Genomic DNA, 19,173 nt, shown 5'->3' with positions numbered 1-19,173 from the left:
GGCGTGCCGTTTCGATGCGCGTAGTCCATGTGAGCATGATGGGCGTCTTGTCCTAGCGACGAACAGGACGGGGAGTATCATGACTTATGTTCCATCTGGGTGTAACTAGTGAACATTGGCCAGTCCAGCGTATGCTCAAGGCATGAACAAATTTTGCCGACAAGCCGTGCCACAGCAACAGTCTCGTTACACCTACGACAAGCGTGGAACATGGCTAAGAGAACGGGTGAGAGATGTCGTGCCTTGGGTTGGCGATTCTTCCGGTGGTCAAATCCGAGATGTTAAAAAAAGGCAAGAAAGGGGGCTCAACATCAGACGTAGGACACAATGATACGATTCTTCCAGTTCAGTTCCGTCCGAGGAAGCATTCATATGCCAAGTCTCCAAAGCTCTCCGGTCCGTTTCCGGTCCAGTCGGCTATTCCAGCAATGCCTTGGAAAGGGAGCCATAGGCACAGCATTTAGGCACAGCATTTAGGCACAGCATTTAGGCACAGCATTTATGCATGTCGGTATGGTTACGCGTGAGTTTCACGGGCTCGCAATTCAGGCATGTCAAGGAATGCTGACAGGAATCGTGAAATTGGATATGCAGCATGTCCGTCCGTCATGTCACAATATGCATTGCCTTCTCTGGCGGTGATGAATGTCAAATGTGTGGCTCCTCATCCCATTTAGCAATCTTGATTGCCATCAAACCGCTTTCATCCATGACATGGCCTCTCAGCAAAATCATTCTGCGACCAACTATAACGTTGGACAATCGTTCAAAACAGGCTATTTTTTTTCATTCGAGTTTACAGACAAGTCATTCGCACTGATCTCGACTCGGCTATCCTCGGAGACAATGTTTACTCTCCCGCGAATCTCCATAATCCTTTGGCGTTCCTTTTCAGCCCGTGTTCCATTCCTAGGTCGTCGAAAGGGGTCATTCACCCCCCAAGTGCAAGCGAGGTCGATGAAGTTGCCACCAGTCTCCTCGACGGCAGTACCACTGTTGTGCGTCCATTGTCATACCTTGAACTCCTCCCACGCCGCCTTCTCGGTCAACATGCTGACGGCGATATCGTAACAATCTCGGCCCCACTCCATCTGCTCAGGCCGCCATCTCCTTCTCCAGTTTCCGGCTCGTTCCGGCGAGGTCGGAGATGCTAGCCTGGGGGTTCTTGCCATGGTAATCGGCGATGGCAGCCTTGATGGCGTCTTCGGCCAGCATGGAGCAATGCACTGTGCCGTGTCGTCAGCAGGCCGCGCCGATGGGCGGGCGCAAGGATACACGTACGCTTCACGGGGGGCAGGCAGAGTTCTTTGGAAATGTCAACGTTGCGGATCTTGGCGGCGTCGTCCACTACCATGCAGATCAGCATCCTGGCCCTCGCTTGCGACCATTCACCCGGGGGGGGGACTGACGACGCATGCCCTTGACCAGCGTAGTCAGGTAGCTGGAGCTGGCAATGGCCGAACCGCAGCCAAAGGTCTTGAACTTTGCGTCGGTGATGGTGCCGCTCTCGTCGACTTTGATCTGGAGCTTCATGACATCGCCGCAGGCCGGGGCGCCGACCAGGCCGGTGCCGACGGAGGGATCGCTCTTGTCCATGGAGCCGGGGTTCCTCGGTCGACTGTAGTGGTCGATGAGTGCTGGTCTGTCAGCTGAGGCATCCGTGGCGGCTTCGGGGGGGGGGGGGGGGGGGCCTATCTTTATCGTGGTAGAATCGTCGGGCAGGGGCCCTCGACGCCATGATGGCGGCGACGGGCGACGGCATGGCCCGGAAGGCGCGAGAGGGCGCCCGCAGAGGAAGCATCTTCACTAGGAGCCGTGCAGAGGAGGATCGATTTGATGTTTTTTTCGCCGATGGGGATGAGTTTCGTCGATGGGCGAAGGAGCGAAGCGGGTGGCGACTATGGTTGGCAAAAGCGGGCGACGTACCGGTGCTTGGAGTCTGGTCGCTATTACTTTTCGTCCCCACCGGCGATTGATAACGACCGGGCCCGAGAAGCGCGTGCACGTGACGTGGCAAATCAGTGAGAACCGGTGTTCGGAGATTCAGCCGCCGCGATGCGAGCGTCCCTGCACTGTCCTCGACAGCTGCGGATGGCCGCGCCCACACAGTGCGAGATTCGGACGAGTGACGGCGAAGATGATCTAATCTCCGCCATCGGTTCCCATCGATCGTCAGCGACAGCGTCAGCGGCTCTCGAGTGCTCGTACATACGAAACAGCCGACCGGCCAGCGCGCACCCAGCAGAATTGTTTCCGGCTATGCACAGGAGACTCCATGTGTGCTTGATTTCCGTCGTCACCATGTACGAAGCGCGAGACCTTTCGGAGGGCTACTTGAGCACATGGCTTGATGCAGGCAACGATGTCTTTTGCAAATAGCGGTGTCTGCATGGCGATGCCTGGATACGGAGGCAGCTATTGACAGGAATGATCCCTGCACGTACTCCGTACTCGTGCGGACCACAACGACTTGAGGAGTACGCATAGTTTCCAGATTGCCTTTTGCTTCATGTACATGGTTGTCGAATTCCATGAATCCGAATGTCGTACTGCGTATGTACTTACTTTTACGAGAAATACGTTGCCAGTGTTGTACGTACTTACGGTGTGCGGGCGCGTGTGTACTAGGTACTTGTGGATGGCACAAGCACAGTATTAGTTTGTATGTGTCAAGTACTGTGCTTGTTCATACAGTAGGTGTTGTGCCGTTTGACTCTACCTGTAATACCTCCTACTGTAAGTACCACTTGTACTGTAAGTAAGTACTGTAGGTACTACTTGTACTGTAAGTAAGTACTAGGTACTGTAGGTGCTACTAGTACTGTAAGTAGGAACTGACAATTAATTCCTAGGTACTCCGTACCTATGGACATGTGTCGTACCCTCGCTGCATGGAGCTTCACTCTACAGAGTACTATTCTACAGAGTACTGTTCGCCTCTACGGTATTTGCACCACTGTGTACAAGGGAGTTTGGGTGCACCACGCCGTACAGCAAGTACATGTACTTGCATGTAATTGTGCAATTGCCCTTGGCCCCCAGAGCCCAGCAGCGAAGCTGGCTACATGATGCAGTGTCACATAAGTATGCAGCGAGCACGCGTGCACATGTGCCGAGGATGGGTAGGCAGGTTTATTCCGAACGTTGCAGGAAACGCTCTGCGATGCTATTGGGATACGTGCGAACCTTGCCGGCAACGGTGCAGCTCGGCAGAGCGCGGAAGCAGATGTGCGTCCTGTGAATACTAGGGGTCGGACACAACGCGTAACAGCCTTGAAAGGGAGACTTGCACATGTGCATGTACATGTACTCCGCGCACCTACATGCACTCCGCACATGCAATGATATGTGCCATGATCAAAGAGTGCTTGTACTGTAGGTGTAGTTGTACTGAAGCTGGCTTGAAAATAATGCGTTGCACCAAACCAGCCACAAAAAATGGGCGCCACAGTCAAGGTGGACTTGGTAGGTGCTATATGATGCGACATAATGACTGATACAAAGTTTGTACAGAGTAATACATCTATTTGCGCTGGTGACTCTAGTACTTACCGTACATGTACATCTGCAAATAGTTACACATGCATACAGTCGATTCCATGAAAATACGCAGCTTTACACAAATGGCGTTGGTCCAAGTTCGGCCATGTGCACCAGCCAACATGGTTCCCATTCTACCGGCGAATAGACCACGCAAGTACGGAGTACAGCTACCGTGATCGTGTGGCGCAGAATTGGGGGCGAGTACCGCCAAAGCCGCTAGGGATTGAGAATCAAGTCGGGGGAGTGGCCATGCGAGAGCGGCGATTAAAATGGACGAAACAGAATGTGCTTGGTTCGTGTCTTCCATCAATGCGGAATCGAGAACGAGGTCATGGCATTCCAAAAGGATCGAAATGCTGTTGGTGCTCAACAGCTGGTGGTCCGTTCCCCTACAATGCTGCTCCGCCGAGTAGCAGCCCTGTAAGTACAGCACATACTTGTACGCCGTACGCCGTACATGAGTCGAGTCGCCTCCATGTCGTGGCTACTACGGACTGGGTCATCAACCAGCCTGCAACCCGCCTCCACCTCCCTGCAAGTACAGTGGGTGGTTGTACACCTACTCCGTACAGCACATGGAATTGCATGGAATTGCTCGCTTGGAACGCCCACCTTGCACGATGAAATAGGGGCAAGAGATCATGTCCAGGCCCGGACCAGCGTGAGCTACCGCTCTACTAACCTTGCCGTTTACGGCATCAATGAGCACCGACAAAAGAACCCGCCATCAGTACTAGGTATTACTTCTTAATACTAGCACTTACGCACCGTTTACGGCGGGGTCAGAGCGCTGTAAAGCACCGTCTGTCTTATCGCCATCGTTCATCAGGCCAACCAGGCAAGTACTTTGACAACGGTGACAACGGCCAATTGCTGCACGTAAATCATGTGCAGCAAGTACACCCAAGTACTCCGTACATGCATGTACATCTACATCTATTGACAGTACTCGCGACAAAGTACAACACATCGACGTCGGTGTACACCTACCACTGAACTAGGTGCCGAGGACGGCGGCAATGGGTGACAAACTACATCGACGCACTTACCCAGTACATGGCTGTACTGGTGAGTAGGTACTAGCTCTACTTTGTACTCGCAGGGACATTGTACCGAGTACGTACTGTACAGTACTTACTTGTACTTGAAGTGTACATGTAATCTCGGCCGCCGTACCTTCATGTAGTTGCGCCTGCACCATTCCAACACCATCCTCCTGAGCTTTCCTCCCACCATCTTCTTCTCTCCTTGTCCTCACCTCGGCCACTCGGCCTCCCAGTGCTTCCCTTTGCACTGCCTGCTGCTGGAGCTTCCCTCTCTCCCGACACTATGCCACCCTCTCGCTTCGTCCATTGCCGTCTGATTTGATCCCGCACCCCTCCCCTCCCCGTGTGCGTCTCGCCCACAGCCTCTCCACCTCGGCCTTCCTCTTTCGGCCGTCAGGATGGAACCCTCCTCGTCCGCTCAGGAGCCCGCTGCCCGGCAACCTCGCCTTTCCCAAGGTTCGCTCTCCTCCGTGTCGACCACGAGCCTCGTCTTCGACCGGCTGCAGGAGGAAATGGAAAAGGATCCTGCCTTCCGAAAGTCCAGCCGGCCCCCCTTCCGGGAGGAAGCCGACTACGACGACCCTAGCAACGGCGAGGCCGGTCCCTTCCTCCATCATCCGCCCGCCGTCCCTCTGCAGCGAAAGCCCATGGATCGAGGCTTCCGACGGACCCTCTGGATTTTCGTCGGCGTCGTCGTCGGCGTCTGGTTCCTCGCCCTCGTCGTCTTCGTCTCCACGGCCTCGCACAAGCACGTCACCGACTCGAATCGTAGCCCCGATGCCGACCTCGACTCCGCCCCTTCGGGCAATCCCGTCACGCTGGATCACGTTTTCAACGGCTTCTGGTCGCCGACGTCGCATTCCATCAGCTGGATTGCTTCCCCCGACGGCCAGGATGGCCTGCTGCTCGAGCAAAACGCCTCCGGCAAGGACTACCTCGTCGTCGAGGACGTTCGCTCGAACAAGGATCCCGCCGTTCGAAGCTCGGACCTGACGATCGCCAAGTCGCGCACGCTGATGAAGACGGGCCACTTCAAGTACGGAAACAAGCCCTACTGGCCGGAATGGCTTGAGCCGAGCCCGGATCTGACCAAGGTCCTCATCGGCGTCGACGAGGAGAAGAACTGGCGTCATTCCTTTACCGCCACCTACTTCATCCTCGACGTCGCCTCCGGCGCCGTGGAACCCCTCTATCCCGACAACGACAAGGCCAAGGTTCAGCTCGCCAGCTGGAGTCCCCAAAGCGACGCCGTCGCCTTCACCATGGAGAACAATCTCTACGTTCGACGCGTCAATCACAGCACGCCCGTCGTTCAGATCACGAGCGACGGTGGTCCGGAATACTTTTACGGCATACCGGACTGGGTTTACGAGGAAGAGGTCTTCAGCGGCCGCGAGGCTACCTGGTGGTCGGCCGACGGCAAGTACCTCGCATTTCTGCGCACAAACGAGACGGGCGTCAAGGACTTTGCCGTCCAATACTACGTTTCCCGCCCCAGCGGCAAGCAGCCGCCCAAAGGGGAAGAGGCTTATCCCGAGGTTCGCCAAATCCGATACCCCAAACCGGGTTCTCACAATCCCGTCGTCGACCTTCAGTTCTACGACGTTGCCAAGGGTGATGTCTTCTCCGCGCACATCCAGGCCGATTTCCCCCCCGACGACCGCATCATCAACAACGTGCTGTGGGCAAACGACAAGGTCCTCGTCAAGGAAACGAACCGTGTCGGCGACCACCTCAAAGTCATCCTCGTTGACATTGCCGCCCGAGAGGCCAAAACGGTCAAGGACATAGACGTCACCAAGGTGGATGGAGGCTGGTTCGAGATATCCCACGAGACGGCCTTCATCCCGGCCGATGTTGACCAGGGTCGAAAGCTGGACGGATATATTGACACCATTATTCACGATAACTTTGAGCATTTGGCCTACTTTACCCCCATCGATAACCCTGAGCCCATACTGCTCACTTCGGGCGACTGGGACGTCGATGGCGGACCATTGGCCGTTGACCTGGCCAACAACCTCGTCTATTTTACCGGCACCAAAGAGTCCTCCATGCAGCGCCACATTTATTCTGTCCAGCTCGATGGTGCCAACCTCCAACCCCTCACAAACACCTCCGCCGACGGCTATTACACTGCTTCCTTTTCGTCCGGAGCCGGCTTCGCCCTTCTGTCCTACAAAGGGCCCGAGGTTCCTTACCAAAAGGTCATATCCACACCTGCCACAGGCGCCATGTACGATCGACTCATTGAATCAAACACGTTGCTGGCAGATCGTGTTCAAAGCCATGACCTTCCCACGCTCAAGTACGGTGTGCTTGAGCTGGACAACGGAGTCAAGGTCAACTACCTGGAGCGTCGCCCGGTTCACTTCAGCCCTGAAAAGAAGTACCCGGTGCTCTTTCAGCAATACTCGGGCCCGGGCTCTCAAAGCGTGGCCATGAGATTTTCTGTCGACTTCCAAAGCTACGTCGCCTCTGCCTTGGGCTACGTCGTCGTCACCGTCGATCCCCGAGGCACGGGATTTCTCGGTCGCAAGCATCGCGTCTGCGTCCGCTCCCAGCTCGGCCTCCTCGAGGCGCAAGATCACATCGCTGCTGCCCGCCACTACGCCTCGCTCGACTATGTTGATCCCGAGCGTCTCGCCATCTGGGGCTGGTCCTACGGTGGGTTTACAACCCTAAAGACCCTCGAGCAGGACGCCGGACGGACGTTTTCGTACGGCATGGCCGTCGCCCCCGTCACAGATTGGCGCTTCTACGACAGCATCTACACCGAGCGCTACATGCGTCTGCCCAAGGACAACGCGGCCGGCTACGATGGTTCCCGCGTCAGCAACGCGTCTGCCCTCGGCCTGAACAAGCGATTCCTGCTCATGCACGGCACTGCTGACGACAACGTCCACTTCCAAAACTCGCTCAATCTCCTCGACGCCCTTGACCTCGCCTCCGTGGAGAACTATGACGTCCACGTGTTTCCCGACAGCGACCACAGCATCTCCCTCCACCATGCAAACCGCATCGTATATGACAGTACGCTCGGCAGCCCCTTGTCACCTTTTTCCCCAAAGCATGGACTTCATTGCTGATGATTGAACCTAGAACTTAACAACTGGCTCATCAACGCTTTCAACGGCGAATGGCTCAAGATTCAAAACCCTAAACCGATAGACGACAAGCGAAAACGCTCGGAAAAGCGTGGCTGACTGTGTACAATGGTGACGAGAGTTATGCGAAGAGACGCATGCAGCACCACACTGCCGCACGCGAGAATGACGTCCTTTCTCGCGAATGCAGTGTAGGCAACTCATGTTTCTTGCATTGAACATTCTCGCCGAGGAACCGTGTGTACCAAATAACAAATTGATTATGTATTATAATACAACATGGATCGGAAAGTGCACACCTTGTCCGTCGCAACTTGCCAAATCTCCGTCTGCTCGTCGAAGGAAACTAAGAATTTGTCTCAGCAAGTCTAAAAAATAGCTTCTTTCCATCGGCAAAGGGAAGGCAAAGCTGAAAAATAGCTAACTAGGGCCCTCATCCGCATTGCATCCACACGATCATCTCCCGTCTGCAGCCATGTACTATAGTGAAATTCCTGAATCACCCGTGCTTCGAGGAGAGAGGGAATGAGCCCATTGCGCCGTCTCCCGCATCCCATAAAATGGGCACTGGTGAAGTGTCTGAACCGGCATATGATACGCAGGTAGCCAGGCCCACACGGGCACATGCATCTAGTAACCGTAGCCCGTGGGTTGCGGCGCGAACCCGTTGGTCTGGCCGTACAGGGATGGCGAGGCCGTTCCAGCACCACCGGGGCCGGCAGTGATCATGAGCCGACCGGCGCCTAGAATAGGCGTGTTGTCATCGGTCTTCTCCTGCTCCTTCTCCTTGGCCTTGCGAACCTCATTGTCTGCCTTGAGCAGGGCAATCTCCTTGGTCTGCTGCGACAACATGTTGATCATGTAAGGCATGCTAAAGTCGGTGAGGCCGTGCCGCCAAGACAGCTCTAGCACCAGATCCGGTCGGATGAGCTCGTTGCAGGCGTACAACATGCCGGCATAGCACTCCCTGTGTCCAATGTCGACAAACTTGACGCAAGATTGATTAGCTTAACGTCAGGACACAAGTGGGGGGGAGCGGAATGAAACGTACGTATCGAACAAGATCTTCGACGATATCAGTCTTGCCTGACGTGGCGGCAGTCTCGATGGCATCCTTGAAGAGCTTGTCCTGCTTGGACAAGGCGATGGACTTGTCCCACCGCTTGTTCTTGCGGTAAATGCTCGCGGCTATCTGGCGGAAGAAAATGAGGTCATGCTTCTCCAGACGGGCAGCCAGCTCGACGGCATCGTAGTTGTCGTAGTTTTGCACCGAATCGTGGAGGGTCTTGTGGTCCTCCTCTTCGATGAGCAAATCGTTGACAGCCTCGTTGACAATGCGCTTGTTCTGCGACTGCACGTTGAGGAGGAAAGGCTTGATCAGCGGCAAGCTGTCATTCTTCTGGAACATCTTAACGACGCGATTCACGTCAATGCGAGCCGTCAACGCCGCGAGAAGATCCGTCAGAAGAGACGGGTGCTGCTCGACGTAGAACTTGATGCCACGGTAGTAGATCTCCAGGTTGGCCACCTTGACCAAGATTTCCTTAAACTGCTGGTGCTCCCATGAGTTCTCCGGACGATCGATGACAGCGAGGGCGGCATTGTCGAACTCGTCGTAGTGGCAGTAGCAGAACACGAGCTCCGGCCACAGGTTTGCTTCCTCGCAGGCCTTGATCATCTTCGGCAGGTTCATCCTGGACCAGAAGAGCTTGATGTGCTCCATCAGGCGATCGGGGTGGTACCTAGAGAGGGCGATGCCCAACTCGGTGAACATGCCCATGTGAGCGCGCTCGAGGCCAAGGCCCTGCTCGAGCAGTCCGATCAGCTCATCGAAGTAACCGTTGCGCTCGTACTCCTTGACGAGAGCCTGCAGCTGCTCGGCATCGACAATCAAGTTCAGGCCGCAGATCTGCGCCAGCCGGAACTCCTTCTTGCCGACGCAGGCTTCGTGCACTTGCTTCCAGACCTTGATGTTGTTGGCCTTTCGGGCACATTCGACGGCGGCCTGGTAGTCGCTGAGGTGCACGAGCGTCGTGGCGAGCTTGGCCCAGTTCGAGATGCTGCTGAAGAATATCTTTGACGCCTCGAACAGACCCTCGTCGTAGGCCTTGTCGCCGGATTCCTCGATGTTGGCCACGTTGGTGGCCCGCAGGAAGTCCTCGAGCTCGGCAAGCTGGTCCAGGCGAGCGTAACAGAAGGCCAGGGCGGTGTCGATGGCAGGCTCCCGCAGCGTCTTGCGGGCCATGCGCAGGTACTTGACGAGCTCCTCGTTCTTCCCGGCGTGGGTGGCAATCTCGATGACCTCGGGGTAGTTCTTGGGGTCATCGGCTCTGATGTAGGAATCAATGGCGTCGGGCACGCGGAGGCCATCGAGCTGAGCCTTGGCAACCTTACTCCAGACCTCGGGAATGTCGACCTCCTCCGCGTACGCCTGGGAGCGGTCGATGCTGACGACATGCTCGACGAGGACGTTGACGGCAGCTTCCTTGTCGCCGGCCTTCTTGTAGATCTCGAACGCCTCCTCGAAGAGGCCCACCTCGACGCACGAGGAGGCAATGTCGTCGGCGTTGTACGCATCCAGCTTGTGGATGTAATCCATGACACGGGCCTTGTCCGCCTTGGCGGCCGTGAACATGAGCAGGTTCTGCAGGTTCTGGTTGTCGCTGAAGGGAGACGGCTCGAGCACGATCTTCTCGAGGAGCTCGATGAGCTCCAGAGGCAGGTCGTTCTCGAGGAAGGATGAGACGGCGACGGAGACCTTGGCCGGGTCGGTGGACTCGGGAATGGCCGTGGCCGTGACCTGGTCAACGACGGAGCGACGGTGAATGTTGTTCTCGCTGAGGACGAATCGCCAGAGCTCGGCGTCGGATCGCTCCAACAGATATCGAGCCTGAGCGCGGTACATGGCGTTCTCGTTGGTGATGTTCACCAGCTCCAAGTCGTTCTGGCCCTTGGAGTAGGCAATGTAGGCCAGGTTCGGATCGCGCTTCTCGCAGTACTTGCCGACGGTGAGCGTGTCGTACTGGTCGTTCTCCTTGAGGAACTTCTCCGGGTTGTTGTTCGAGTCAATGTAGATCTTGGCGAGGGCGTTGTAGAGAGCCTGCTGCTGGTTGCCGGATTGCAGGGTGGCCTCCAAGAAGGGCAGCAGAAGCTTGAGGCGGTTGCGGGTCTCCACCTCCGAGACCAACTCGTCGATGTTGATCTGCTGCGCATCGACGGTGCTCAGAAGCTGCTTGATGACGGCCTCGTCGCAGTCGACGTCGAGCAAGCCACCGACGACGGCGGGCGTCCGGCCCGGGTTGACACGCTGAACGTAGGCCTCGATGGCCTTGAACTGCTGGTTCTGGTACAGGTAGAGGATCAAGTCATGAACAAAGTTGAAGCGGTCGCAGACGATGATGAGCGGTAGCTGCTCCGGAAGCTTGGACTCCTTGAGAAAGTTCTTCACCTTTTCGGGGTTGTAGCTGTTGCTGTCCCGGCAGATGCGCTCGACCTCGTTCAGCTGGTTCGACTTGGTCGCGGCCTCGATGTACTTGAAGTGCACGTCGGGGTCCTCGGACAGGTTCACGATGCTGCCGAGGTAGTAGAAGAGGCCCTCGGCCGTCTTGTACTTTTCAAACAGGTCGATCAGGCGGACGGGGCCGAGGAGCTCGGAGTACTTGGTCGCGATGTTGACGACGGCCTGCAGGTTCTGGCGCATGTTGTGCTTCATCATGGCATCCAAGCAGTCGAGCGACTGCTCGACCGAGAGCTTGCCGAAGAACTCGGTCAGCCACTCGGCGTTGAAGTTGGCGCCGCCGGGGATGTTGATGACGACTCGCTTGATGGCCTCGGGATCCTCGTACAGCTCGAGAGCCTTCTGAGGCAAGCCGGCCTGCTCGCAAAGGTGGGCGATGCGCGGCCTGTCGAAGTGGGTGAACATGTCGTTGCCCAGGATGGCCTCGGCCACCTGCGGGGCGTGCATCAGGTTCATCTCGAGCAGGCGGGTCTGCAGGCGAGCGTGCTCGGGCAGGTTCTCCTTGAGGGCGTCGAGGAGGAAGGCCGTGGCCTGCTGGATCATGCCCTGGGACTGGAAGATGTCGCAGACACGCTCGAAATCGACCAACGGGCCCTGCTCGCTGTTGGCGAGAGCCGTGGCGAACTCGGCGCCCTTTTCCGGGTTGACGCGAATGATGTGCTGCAGAAGCTGGATGTAGTCGGGCTGATAGCCCGTCTGGGCGGCGTAGGGCAGGATCTTGTCGAACTGGCCCGTCTCGGCAAAGCCGGCGACCACCTTCTGGGGCACGTTGGCCTTGAGGTAGATGGACAAGGCCATGTTCACGTCGTAGGGGCGGACGAGGTCACCGAGCTGCTCGGAACAGTCGAGCTTGCCCTCCTTGAGCCACTTCTCGAGCAGGTGCTTCCGGTTCTGCTGCAGCACCGGCTGGGCGAGCTCGAGCGTCTCCTGCTGGTTCAGGACGCCCTTGTCGAGGAGCATGCCGAAGTACTGCAGCGTGTAGGCCATCTGGCCGGGTTCGGTGGGGAGCCGCTTGAACTTTTCGATGGTCTCGGCGGTGCGGAGGAAGCCTCGGGGAGAGTTGGCGGCGATCTTGGCCGCGTCCATGTAGCTGCCCGAGTTGAAGAGCTGGTCAAACTGCTTCGCGTAGAGGTTGTCTGCACCAGGCAATCCAGCCCTCGACGCCAGCTTGATGGCAATCTCCGTGTTTGCCGGATTCTCGAGAAGGTAGGGGATGATGGTGGAGTCGTCGATGGTGACGAAGAGAACCTGGCCCTTGCGGTTGATACCCACGAGGCCCGAGGACTCGCCGTCGGCGCAGCTCGTGAAGATGGTCTCGCTCGAAATGCGGTTCATGTAGATGAGGCCGCCCGTCTCGAGATCGTAGAGGTGGATGAAGCCATACTTGGTGACCATGAAGATGACGCCGTACTTTTGGGAAATCTGCAGCGCCACGGGGAAGTCGTTGGTCGCCTCGGGGGGGAAGAAGATGTCGACGGCCTTTTTCTGGAAGACGGGATTCGACTCTGCGTGGTCCACCTCGACGACGTGCAGCTTGGCGCCGGTGGCGGTTCGGACGGCGAAGCTGAAGAGCTTGGTGTCCTGGGGGGCACCCTCGAGCCGTAGGGAGCCAAAGGCGGCGGCATGGCCCTCGATGGCTTGACTAATGCCACGGTCCTTGGAGTACAGCTGCATCGCTCCGACGACACGGCCCTGCTGGGACGAGATGCCGACGACGACCATCCATTTGCCTTCGGCATTAGCGCGGTAATTGATGATTTGGCATCCCTGCGCAGAAACGGGGGGTCAGACGCGTCGCGGGGCGGGGGCGGGGCGGAATCATGGGAGACGACGTACATTGAGGTTGGCGTTGCGGTCAAAGACCTTGGAGGGTGCTTCCTGGGTCGAGTCGAAGACATCCCAGTGATAGACGCTGCTGGTGGTGACGAGGCCGAGGGTGGTCTCGCTGATCCACCGCCAGAACTGGACGTCCTCGTTCATGGTGCACGACTTGAGCTTCTTCTTTTCCTCGAGATCGAAGATCTGCAGCGTCCGAGACTGGGCCTTCAAGGCGATTATCTGTCGGTTCCAGTGCATCACGGCACTGTCGGCCTTGATGGGTCGGCGCGTGACATTGTTACCGTTCTTGAGCTCGACGATGACCACCTCGGGCTGGGCCGCCTCGCTCTTCTTTTCTCGGATGCAAATGTATGAATCGGACTCGAGCGTCTGGAGATGCCGGGGGTGGTTAGTCAATTCAATCGACGGCAACCGAGGACAGAGCACGTACGCATGAGTTGAAGCCGATCGCTTGCGTGTCCACTCCCACGTTGGCGAGCTGCACGAGCTCCTGGAACTTGATGGGCAGAGGCGCCATGGCGCCGGTTCAGCTGCGAATTCAGAAGGTGCAGGCCGCCAAGATGTCCGAGAGGCGGGATGTTCTAGGGAAAAGGGAAGGCCGGCACGAATTGGCCAGTGGTGGGTGATGATGGGAGACGCCTAATGATGTGGACGGCGAGGATGGCGGGAGGCCACGCGAGGTCAGGAATTTGATGGAAGCTTCTCGCGTCACGCACGAAGGCGAGTAAAGCTGACACGAGGAACCCAAAAACAAGTGCGAGGAAAATAACGGATCGAGGACGGAGAAGATGTGCGCGGAGAATGAGTATGAGAGCTGCTGATGGATGGCAAGCAGGCAGCGTTGTCGGTCGTCAAGGTTTGGAGGTGTAAGGAGCACTGTTGTTTCAGGCAACCTGTCTGTTCCTACTGGAGTAGCCACAGGCAGCTTGCTCACAGCTTTGGAGTTGGGTCGGTGCCCGCCCAATCCGATTGCGTCGAGCACTATTAGCTGGAGGGGGGAAGGGATCAACGAAGTTCCGCCCCACAAGGTACGTACCAAGCTTCTTCCTCGGGTCGCACCAATCATGGCACGTGCGCGTCATCAACCGAACGGAAGAGGAACGCAACGAATGCATCCAGCACAACCACAACAAACACTCGCCCCTTTTCCAGCCGCTGTTCCAGATCGATGCTTGCACGAGGTAGAATGTGCATGTGTAGAGAGGCCTCTCCTGTTCAGATGCGACATTGAACACTCTGCCACGGGAAGAGGGGCACGAGCAGCCGAAAGGTGGCCTTCTATCTTGTGCCTTGCAACTGGTGCTCGCCTCGCAACCAGGAACATTTTTTTTGCAAATGGACCATCATCATCCTTTCATTTGATTCAATATTGTCTATTCGAGCCCATCCTGTACAAATCCCACAAGCGAGTAACGATAGCAGTCGTGTGTGGGCGGTATTCGCACTCCGTACGGAGTATATGTCTGTAGTCTGTTCCGTACTCCGTAATAGTTGAGTTGACATGATCCCGCTTCGCTGCCACCGACCCTGAAGGAGAAAGGATATGTTTCACTTCGCAGCTTGAGACAACGCTAGCTCAATTCGTTCATATCTGGACTGTGGGCGAAGAAAAAGCAAAATGCCTTGTTCGTACTTTCGTGATGATACTGTAAGTGCTATAAGGGCACACCATAAAATGTCAATGCTGCATGTAATTGCAAGTGTTCATGCATATACTTTTCTGCAGTAGTATTGGTATGGAGTCGTATGTGAAGGTGCATGTACGGAGGACTCACCTGCTGAATACCAGGTAATGGTGGATGATTAGTACCAAGGGAAGTGTCCAAGAATAAGCTCCCGGGCCGAATGGATTCCGCACGCTTCCATCAAGCATGGCCAGTGGGCGAGCAGCAGCCTCTTCACGCTCCGAATGCCTTATTTGAAATGATCCTGTTCAATGTGATGGGTTACGGCTGCCTCGTCTCCCTCAAACACGTCACAAACCGGGCAATGAATCGACGGTGCCCCAAGACCGTCTGCCGCGAGGGCGGGGACGTTCGCCGGTAGTGCGGGCATGAAGTCGGCCAGGCTCCTCTCGGATGGTGCCTCTGGATACTCGTCCAGCTCGGTCCTCACATCCGCGTACCGGTGAGTCCACCTTCCACTGCCTGGGGTGAAATGTATCGTCTGCGCTTCTGCGCCGTTGCTTGTCGACGGCGCAGCATCCTTGTTCATGCGCTGGACTCGGCCGACCTGCCCCTCCCGCAGGCGCACCTTGATGCCGCGAGGATGGTTCCCCTTGGTTAGCACGTCCTGCACGACCCCCAAAGTCTCGGAACCTGTCGGCTGGTCCTCCTTGAGGATGATGAAGACGGATGCGCCGGGTATGACTTGATGAACTGTGGGAACGCTGCCAGACGTTTGTTGGGGCGTGCTGTTTGCATTTTGGGAATTGGGTGCGGATCTTTTGCCTGAACGAGGTTGTCGATTGCGCGGCCGGTTCATGACGAACTCGGGGGTAGATGACGTAGAGACCAGAGGCTGATGAGAATTCAGTTCGTCACCTCGAGTTGGCACCTTGACGAGGTGTCAGGCCCTCAGGCGGGTTACTAAGTAAGTGAGGGCGAGAACGGTACGTACCCACGTGTAATGTAATGCTGTACCAAACTTGACCTCAATGCTATACCTGTTATGTCTGGTATGCGCAGCTGCAACAAACACCATTAGCACCATTAGCACCATCCGGATGCCCATGCGAAAAAATGTCCAGACACAAACTGCGATCACTGCCAGCAAACAATTATTCACGATCTTCAGGATATTCACACGCAGCGATAATCTATGATGACCTTTTTTCTTTCTTTTTTTTTTCTTTCAATAATCCATCGCCGCCCAAAAGGCGACGAGCAATCCTCTTTTGACGTGCCATGGAGACAGTCAAAGCTTGTTGTCTCTGTGCTTGCAAGGCCCTGCTGGGTCGTGGCGGAATCAACTAAATAATATCGGTCTCGATAATGCGAGAGCTAGAATATTGAGGCTTATTCGGTTGAGACGTCGGTCATCTAGTTTACGCCTGGTCCTGTGGTCGCCCTCATGCGCAATCTTGGTATATTATGATACCGGGTAGGGGAGATTCTAGCTGAGGCAGCCATGTGTCAACCACGATTCGGACGACGGTTGTGATACCATCCCGCTTACTTCGACCATCTGCGAGTACTGGCATCGTGGTTCAATCACACGGTGTGGCAAGGCGATGACATTTCGTGTGCAGGAGCACCGTGTTATATCCAGGGGCCATGGGCCCAACCAACGGCTGGTTGATCGATCGGCTTGGTTTTTTGCCCTGGTTTGTTGAGTGCATTTCATTAGATGACAGATACGTAGATCTCGTCTCTGTCTTTCTTCTCTCCTAGCTCGTCGACCCGCCTGCGTGGTTCCGGGCTCGGTCCTCCCGTGGCTACAGCTCCCAGGGCCCGAAAATGTCCGTCATCCAGGTTAGGTCGTTGAGTTCATAGGCCACAGCCGCCGCATCGGCCTGAACGGAACTGTCGTTGGCGGCGACGAGCTTCGGCTCCAGCACGGCCAGGTTGCTGCTCATGGCCAGGCCCGTCTGGCTGTTCGGCGTCGGCAGGTTGGCTCCGCGCAGGTGCTGGGACAGCTCGGGCTCCCAAAAGCTGCGGACGTTGCGGAGGATGCGCGCTCCCTTGGTGAAGAGCGTACCGTCGCTGTCGTCGGTGCGCAGCTGGTAGACCTGGGCAATGTTGCCGAACACGTCGATGGTCTTGTCCAGCAGAACAAGCAGGTCCGCGCCGCTCCGGAGAATCTCCTTGTCCCAGTTGGCGTCGGTGGAGGTGGTGAGCCGGTACAGGATGGCCTGCATGTGCGACATGCTCACGTACACGGCGAAAGGGAGGCCGGGGACGTCGATGAGCGGCACGCTGAAGAAGGCGCTGTACCAGGAGCTCGCGGCTTTGGTGCAGGCGTACATGCTGCTCGTCCTCGCCGCCTCCGGGATGGGCTGATCGGTGAAGAGGCCGATGGAATGGACGCTCGCCTCGATGGCGTACAGCTGCGAGCGGACCAGATCTGCAGCGGCAAATCAGCCAGTGTCCGTCCGTCCCGTTGCACTCGCGTCCGTCGAGCGTACAGTGAAAGTGAAGTGCGGCGGGGAGACTTTGCTTCAGCCGGTCCAGCCGGTTGATGAGACCGGTCTTGTAGATGAAGCTTGGCCCTTGGCCGGCATCGGTCGCTCCCTGGAGCCGCAGCAGCTTCTGCGCCTCCTCCCCTACGAGCTGGCTCTTGATGATGGCCACGAGGACCTCATCCAGCGGCTGCTCGCGCTCGTGCTCGAGAAGGGCCAAGCACTCGTCCATGTGCGAGGTCCAGTTGAGCGTCTCCATCTTGCCGATGAAGGAGGTGCAGCTGCAGGCGAAGCGGGGGATCCGTCAGTCAGGGCCCGTGAGATGACATGACATGCCGGCACCTTCTCCTCGTCCCGGCGTACGGTGCACTTACGTCGAGGTGCAGAACCAGAAGGCGAGCACGGCCCTGCATTCCTCCAGCGTTCGCGTCTTGGGCGCCGGCGTCGGCCGCAGGTTCCAAACCTTCAGGTACAGGCCCGACTGCTGCTCCTCGTTGGGGGATCGCGTCAAGCCCATGTCGAAGAGGACGGCGGCGGCCAGCTGGGCGTAGAGGATGAGGAACGGCTTGGTGCTGGGGCCGGTGTTCATGGTGGCCCTGCACACGTGAAACAGGATGGGTGTAAGCGTGTGCCGGTTCCGCCATGGAGATGAAGGGCAGGAGGGAAACGCACCAGACGAGATAGGCGATCAAGCCCAGCAGGAGGTCCATGCTGCGCTCGTGGTTGAAGATCATCCTTTCGGCAATCTCTTGGCGAAACTTGCTCCTCAAAAGGTGCTGCTGCGGCAACGACATGCTCGTCATGTTCATGATGGAGAGCCACAGAATCGGCCGACTCTGACGCAGGGCAGAGGCCGTAAGGTCGGCAGGCAGGTGCATGAAGGGGAAATTCTTCAGCCAGTCGCGAAACTTGGCGAGGTAGACTTCTGCCTCTTCAAGCGTCGGCTCGGCACGCGTGTACGCGTTCACGGCCGAAGGGACGGCGGTATTATCTGCACATGCTGGTTGATCCATGCAAAACAACGGCGGTGGCGGCGGTGCCTTCTGCCGCGTCTTGGTACTGGCCGTGTTGGCCGTTGCCGCTTCCACGAGGGAGTCTAGTCGGCTGGGCGGCAGCTGGTGCAGCAGCGACTGCGAGGGCGAAGACGAAGAGGACGACTGCGCCAGGGAAGCGGCATCGACGCCCTGCTGGCCGGGGTGTTGGCTGGCTCGCAATATCGATACGAGATCTTGGAGCTTCTCCTCGAGCTGAGCCGTCCTCGAACTCGCCGACCGCTTCTGCGTGCGTTTTCGATTTGCCACGATTCTTTCGCAAGACTTGTCCAGCCGGTAGCAGCGCTCACAGCCACCATCGGCCTCGCCGTCCGCCCGCAGCATGCATCTGCATTTCGCCTTGGAGCAGTTGGTGCAGGACTGGCCGTAGCCTGCCGGCCGGCCCGTCTTGGACTTGCCAGTCGTTGCAACGCCTGCCGTCTGCGGCTGCATCGTCGTTTCAATCCGGGATTCGTTACCGCGCCGATCTGGCCAGACGTCGTAGCGGGAGGAACGGAGTTGAAACAGGGAGGGAAACTGTCATGGCCGGCGTCGTCCAGCCATCGACTTGTAAGTGTTGGCAGCATGTCGGCTCGGGGTTCGCACTCGACGTGGCTTGAATGCCAACGGCTTCGCTCGAACCATGGGGTTCTGGCATTGATCGGGGTTCCGGCCGAATCCGAACCCCGAGCCGTTGGGCTTCTCCATCGCTGATGTCATTGGCCGAATCCTTGCAGGAGGTCAACTTGGGTGGGTGTCGTCACAAAGTAATACCAATGTATCCACAGACGCAGCACGGAGTATTATTGCTCCGTACTCCGTATTAATGGAATGCCAATTACAGGCTCATCATCTGAGACATCATCCCAGCCTTTGGCCAATCGTGCACCCACGACTCCCGAGGCCCTACGCAGGCGCGATGCGGAGCGTATACTCTCGAAGCAATGATCGACAGAGACGTTCATGGTAC

The 19,173-nt window shown here is 57.0% G+C and overlaps 5 protein-coding genes across 5 annotated transcripts; 1 reads left to right on the top strand and 4 right to left on the bottom strand.

Moving 5' to 3' along the window:
• Positions 1-1,095: 1,095 nt before the first annotated feature.
• DCS_03943 (iron sulfur cluster assembly protein 1) lies at positions 1,096-2,517 on the bottom strand (the record flags this gene model as incomplete). The annotated part of the gene is made up of 5 exons (XM_040801256.1): positions 1,096-1,226; positions 1,282-1,347; positions 1,410-1,618; positions 2,213-2,399; positions 2,445-2,517. 5 exons carry the CDS (start codon positions 2,515-2,517, stop codon positions 1,096-1,098), a joined length of 666 nt encoding a protein of 221 aa, XP_040656289.1.
• A 2,470-nt stretch (positions 2,518-4,987) lies between these two features.
• DCS_03942 (uncharacterized protein) lies at positions 4,988-7,795 on the top strand (the record flags this gene model as incomplete). The annotated part of the gene is made up of 2 exons (XM_040801255.1): positions 4,988-7,622; positions 7,692-7,795. 2 exons carry the CDS (start codon positions 4,988-4,990, stop codon positions 7,793-7,795), a joined length of 2,739 nt encoding a protein of 912 aa, XP_040656288.1.
• Positions 7,796-8,326: 531 nt separating this feature from the next.
• On the bottom strand, positions 8,327-13,569 carry DCS_03941 (clathrin heavy chain; the record flags this gene model as incomplete). Its single annotated transcript, XM_040801254.1, has 4 exons — positions 8,327-8,683; positions 8,748-12,980; positions 13,050-13,421; positions 13,483-13,569. 4 exons carry the CDS (start codon positions 13,567-13,569, stop codon positions 8,327-8,329), a joined length of 5,049 nt encoding a protein of 1,682 aa, XP_040656287.1.
• Positions 13,570-14,966: 1,397 nt separating this feature from the next.
• Positions 14,967-16,254, bottom strand: DCS_03940 (uncharacterized protein; the record flags this gene model as incomplete). The annotated part of the gene is made up of 3 exons (XM_040801253.1): positions 14,967-15,608; positions 15,672-15,739; positions 16,230-16,254. The coding sequence occupies 3 exons, from the start codon at positions 16,252-16,254 to the stop codon at positions 14,967-14,969; spliced, it is 735 nt and encodes a 244-aa protein (XP_040656286.1).
• A 234-nt stretch (positions 16,255-16,488) lies between these two features.
• Positions 16,489-18,911, bottom strand: DCS_03939 (uncharacterized protein; the record flags this gene model as incomplete). Its single annotated transcript, XM_040801252.1, has 5 exons — positions 16,489-17,117; positions 17,179-17,453; positions 17,547-17,768; positions 17,845-18,740; positions 18,846-18,911. The coding sequence occupies 5 exons, from the start codon at positions 18,909-18,911 to the stop codon at positions 16,489-16,491; spliced, it is 2,088 nt and encodes a 695-aa protein (XP_040656285.1).
• Between the last annotated feature and the right edge of the window lie 262 nt (positions 18,912-19,173).

This window comes from Drechmeria coniospora, chromosome 02 (genome assembly GCF_001625195.1).
Source record: "Drechmeria coniospora strain ARSEF 6962 chromosome 02, whole genome shotgun sequence".
Taxonomy (NCBI): Eukaryota; Fungi; Ascomycota; class Sordariomycetes; order Hypocreales; family Ophiocordycipitaceae; genus Drechmeria; species Drechmeria coniospora.
The sequence above is the reverse complement of the archived record's forward strand: the minus strand, read 5'-3'. Positions and strand labels throughout refer to the sequence as shown.